The sequence below is a fragment of the Phytophthora infestans genome, genomic scaffold (assembly GCF_000142945.1).
Source record: "Phytophthora infestans T30-4 supercont1.102 genomic scaffold, whole genome shotgun sequence".
NCBI classification, from domain to species: Eukaryota; Oomycota; class Peronosporomycetes; order Peronosporales; family Peronosporaceae; genus Phytophthora; species Phytophthora infestans.
Genome location: NW_003303657.1, coordinates 316900 through 322419, shown reverse-complemented (window position 1 = coordinate 322419; position 5520 = coordinate 316900). Strand labels below are relative to the sequence as shown.

Sequence of the window (5520 nt, the reverse complement as noted above, 5' to 3'; positions counted from 1 at the left end):
GTAGTCCGAAGTGCTGACAGCACGGATAGCAACTACCTTCTCGTACGTGCGGCCGTCACCCATGACACCCACAGACTTGACCGGCAGGAGCACGCAGAAGGCCTGGCCCGTGGTCTTGTAGTGGCCACTGTTGCGCAGCTCCTCAATGAAGATCGAGTCGGCGTGGCGCAGCGTCTTCAAAGCCTCCGGCGTTATCTCGCCGAGCACACGGATGGCAAGACCAGGACCCGGGAATGGGTGACGCCACACACTGGGCTCGTCGATGCCGAGAGCCATTCCGAGCTCTCGAACCTCGTCCTTGAACAGCTCACGAAGCGGCTCAATGAGCTTCAGGTGCATCTTCTCCGGCAGGCCACCGACGTTGTGGTGGGTCTTGATTGTGGCCGATGGGCCCTTGTACGAGATGCTCTCAATCACGTCCGGGTATAGAGTTCCCTGCAGCAGGAAGTCCACGGGGTGGCCGATGCGCTCAGCCTCCTCCTGGAACAGCTCAATAAACAGGTTGCCGATCGTCTTACGCTTCGACTCAGGCTCCTTGACACCCTTCAGAGCAGCCAGAAAGCGGTCTGAGGCGTCGATACACTTCAGGTTGATGCCCAACTTCGACTGAAGGCGGTCGACGACCTCTGTGGCTTCATCCTTGCGCAGAAGCCGTTGTCGATGAGCACAGCGTGGAAACGGTCACCCAGAGCGCGCTGCAGCAGCACGGCAGCGACGGAGGAGTCGACGCCTCCACTGACGGCGCCAATGACGTGTCCCTCAGGGCCGACAGTCTCGCGCACCTCTTCAATAAAGGCGTCAGCGATGCTCCGCATGTCCCAATCCGTGGGCGAGTTACAGATGTTGACCACGAAGTTGCGCAGAATGTCCTTGCCGCGCGGGCTGTGGGTCACCTCCGGGTGGAACTGAATACCATAAAACTTGCGCGCCACGTTGACGATGGCAGCGTGTTCCGAGTTTTCGGTGGTGGCAATGTCCACGAATCCTTCCGGGTTCTGATGCAGCTTGTCGCCGTGGCTCATCCACATCTGGAACTCGTCCGGAAGACCCTCGAATAGACCACCGCAGTCAACGCCGTTCTTGCGGGTGACAAAGGCCTTGCCGTACTCGCGGTTCTGCGACGGCGCCACTTTTCCGTTGTTGGTGAAGGCCAGCTCCTGGAGACCGTAGCAAATACCCAGCACAGGCAGCTTCTGCTCCTCGATAAGTTGCCACACTTCCGGTTGTACGTGCGGCGCGCCCTCATCGAAGACGGACTGCGGGCCGCCTGACAGGATAATACCTGTAAGCTGGTGCTGACGCAGCTCGTCGGCACTCACCAGGCACGAGTAAAGCTCGCAGAACACATGCAACTCACGCACACGACGCGCGATGAGGTGGCTATACTGCGAGCCGAAGTCCAGGATGGCCACCTGCTTGCGGTTCGTCACGGGGGAGGCGTCGGCCATGTTGAACGAGGTCGGACGAGTCTTAGGCGTGTTCGGTTCTGACCGCTCACAACCAGTAAGCTGACATCATGACGTACCTCCACCAGCCAGCCACGTGCAGCCAATCAGTGGTCAGTGTGTAATTTTAATACTATTAAAGTAGAATTAAGGGTTTCCCAGTACTTTATTAGTTTAATGCAGTACTGGGAAGCCCTTAACAGTTAAGGATCATACGAAAAAAATAGTAATAGTGCTATTTTGAACTTAAATATTAAGAACGGAGGCGCCCTATTAGAGTCCGGACTATATTTAATAGTGCCGTGAAAGAGAGGACTTTAAACGGGTGAGGACTTTATTCCTTGCTGAAATGTTTCGTGTACCAGGTTACTATCGTCTAACACATCATCTAACTCTGAAAGATTTAACAGATCGACGTCTTCGTCCATATGCGGTTCCTTCGACCACTTTTCACGAATTTTTGCGCCATACACATCGTGCTTGCATATAAACCTCGACGAGGGGTCTCTCGAGAAGCCTGCTATTTCAATGCTCCACATGATTGCTGCCTCATCCGTGTCTCGCCACGCGGAGGCCCCAATCGCAAACGGTATCAACACTTGGCATACGTGGGTTCCCAAAGCGAGTGTATTCGACTCGGTCTGACTCTTTCCAAGCGTTAATTTCCATCCCACTTACGCACACTTCTTGTCACCTTGCTGATGGCCCACCAAAGAACTCGTTCGGTCAGGTTCTAAAACAGCAGTAATGATGGCACGCTTTTAAACTGACAAGTAGTTGCTCTAGTATTTCACTGTGACACAGACAAAGCCGATCGAGAATGAAAACTGCAAACGGCTGCAGTTGTTTGAAGTCGATAGAACGAAATCAAGGTATTGCTCTTGTTCTCTGCCGATAGCCTCGTCCAGATCGTGCGTCTCATCAACCTGCAGCCTGTGAAGCTAGATTAATGCGCTCTGCAGTGCCAACACACCACACCAACCTTGCCGTCACTCTCACAAGTGTCCCGGACTCACTGTTGATTAGTTTTAATTCAGCTAGTCGAGCTTAACCGACATATTATTGGTGGATTGGAGCCGATGACGCAATCTTAGAGAAATTTATTATCGTAGTAACTATTAATAATATTAAGTTTGTTTTTAATAATATCATTTCGTCTTTAAAGAAAATATTCGGCAATATTCCGTGTATTAGCTGGTCTACCAGGTGATATTATCACTTAATTAACCCCTGCCCGCGCTCCGCAGCTACAGTACTGTACGCAGGGGCTAATGTTAACCAAAGATCATATGATATTCTCTGGATTTTATTTCCATAGTATTACAGAGATGCAAATCTGCCTAAAAAACCTCTGTACGCTTATTCGCAACACTATGACAAACTGAACTGTAGTACTTGATACTTAAGTATAACTGGTATATCAGCGAGACGCCAGGACTTTTTAGCCAAAAGCTCCGCTACTCACTTTCAAACTAGATGAAGAGACTACAGATGTAAATAATGAAGTCTTAGATCTATAGAAAATGAGCCTATTGAAACTCTAATAATCTATAGCCGCATGACGATGAAAAAAGAATTTGAATGCTGCTTGTGTCGGCTAGGGACGCATCAAAACCCAATCACCCTGGTGATGTTGCTTGTACGATAGCGGATTAAATAAAGTACCCCTAAAGACACAGAGGATCAATTGGGTCAAATGAATAGCCATTGTTTAACTGTAGGTCCTTGGACCCACACTACCACCTTACAAGCCATGCTTTTGCCATGGGGTTGTATCAGTATACATTGAGAAGAAGCCCAGAAACATTATTTTTTTCTCCGATCCAGGGCCACAATGTACGTGATTGGAAGTAGAAAAACGCAAGACCATGATGTATGTAATTTGTATTAATACATGCAATATATATTGTTCAGACTTATAACAATGTGATAAAATTGCAAGTGAGGAATAAGACTTCATTAATGACGAAAAGAAAAACGGAAAAATAAATAGAAAGCACGATCGACCGATAATATCTCTGTCACTACCCCGATTATGTGCAGCTTCCCCACTTCGATATTTTAAATATTGCACAAAGATACAGCTGTATATCGAGATCGAGTGAGAGGTGGTAATGCTTATCAGCATGTAAACACTGTTGGCATACTTGACGAAAACATGCGGCATAAGCCGGATCCACAGTGGCGCAATATTTTGCAATGATGGCGCTTTGGTACATTTTTACAGTCTGACGTGGATATTGTGAGCCGAATTTGCTATGACAAGAACTGGCGCGGTGATCACGTGGGTGGAGAATCATTTGGCCAATTACTGTCATGTCGAATGCACTGAGATCAGAATTCAATTGGAGTGCACTCCGCAGCTTTGGGCTAAGAACTGGTAAGCCACTGCACCCAGTTTTAATGCAGAAATGTCACGAGCTCGGTTTCCGCTCAGCGGTGTTCAACGTCGATCAATTCAACAACTAGATATTATAAAACGGGTGGTATTCCAGTGGTTCTCACATTTGCTATTGGTACCTCCGCTCCGTGTACCAAAAATACGTTCGATAAATTGCGATTGTGACATCTGTCACGCTTCACAAGCTCTGCGATTGCACGTTGACACGTGCCTTGCCATGGATTTGGCAACGGCACGTGGATCGACCACAATTGGTCCAAGACACGCGCGTGCGCCGTAGTTGCTACCGCTCCAGGAAGCACTTGCAGCCTTTGCATTTTCTCTAAGCTCTTAATTCAGTCATTGTTCATTTCACTGCTTCCGGCACACTCGGATATTACAACTGGTAGCACGGGTCCCGCTTCTGTCTCATCACTGCTTCTGCTCGTCCGTCTACGCTCCGCTCCGTCTCGTCGTCTCACTGTCCGCTCCGCTTCTGCCGCTTCGTTCTGAGGAGATTTTGGAAATCGCTATCTGTCATGGATCCTGGAGAGCAATTTCGTCCCGGCGCAAGCCCTCATGGAGGGTTTGACGGCCACTATGGGTCAGCTTGCTGACCATCTGATGCAGCAAAACCATCAGCTCCAGTCGTCGTTGTTTGAGCAGCTCCATGCTCATCGACCCGCTCCTGAGCTCAAGGTTGAGGGCACTAGAGTGTCAACTTTTTCTGGTCTCCCCGAGGAGAGTGTGGACGAATTCATCTTTGCCGCCAAGCTCCTCAGGCAAAGCAAGAATGTGGACTACATCAGTGAGGCCAACAACTCCCGTGTCGTGGCAATGCTCGCGTCGTGGTACCACACCAGGGTTGTCATCGAGGAGAGGCCCCTGGAAAATATTGCGGCATTTCAAACTGCCCTCACTGAAGAATTTGTCCCGCCAGATCAGCAGTATCGTGTCCGAGCCGCCCTCCGACAATGTCGCCAAGTCGGCACAATTGACGATTAAGTGTCGCAATTCCGCCGCCTTATCGCGCAAGTCCGCGATATGAGCCAGCTCGACCAGATCGGCCACTTCTGTGCGGGGTTGAAAGAAGAAACACGCCATGCGGTGAGCTATCTTCGCTGCCAGACTCTGAGTGCTGCGATCTCCCCCGCGCAGTCCTATGAAGGCCCACTTCACCGGGAACAGTGTCTCGCATGTTCAAGCTGGCCGGACGGCTGCCACGACTACCCCTGAACCGATGGACATTAGCCTTATGGGGTTCTCGTCGTATCTCTAAAGAGGCTTGTCGTCAGCACCGATTGTGTTTCTACTGCAAGGCACCTGGACATCGCATCCGCGACTGCCCCAAGAAACCACAGCAGGGAAACGACTACGCTCAGCGAACGTAAATTGGGTGTTCACTGAGCCTGAACCAATTTCTGAATCTCCTATAACGATATTTGTGGAAGCAGAGCATGCTGTGAGCGACGTTTCGGCTGTTAACCTCTGTGCCAGTACAAGCGAGGCAGCGCTAGGCTCGACATCCCTGTTATTTGGAGATGCTGTTGTTGAAGGACACAAGTTGCGCATGCTGGTGGACTTGGGCGCGTCGCACTGCATCGTCAAGCCCGGCATCGTCGTGCCGTTTCCCATCGAGCAAAAGGTGAACATTATAGCGCGAGGCTTTGACGGCAGGTCTGAGTCCCGCATGGT

The 5520-nt window shown here is 50.3% G+C and overlaps 1 protein-coding gene across 1 annotated transcript; it reads right to left on the bottom strand.

Annotated features, from left to right (window-relative positions):
* Positions 1–32: 32 nt before the first annotated feature.
* Positions 33–1448, bottom strand: PITG_19656 (GMP synthase [glutamine-hydrolyzing], putative; the record flags this gene model as incomplete). Its single annotated transcript, XM_002896168.1, has 3 exons — positions 33–36; positions 77–624; positions 669–1448. The coding sequence occupies 3 exons, from the start codon at positions 1446–1448 to the stop codon at positions 33–35; spliced, it is 1332 nt and encodes a 443-aa protein (XP_002896214.1).
* Between the last annotated feature and the right edge of the window lie 4072 nt (positions 1449–5520).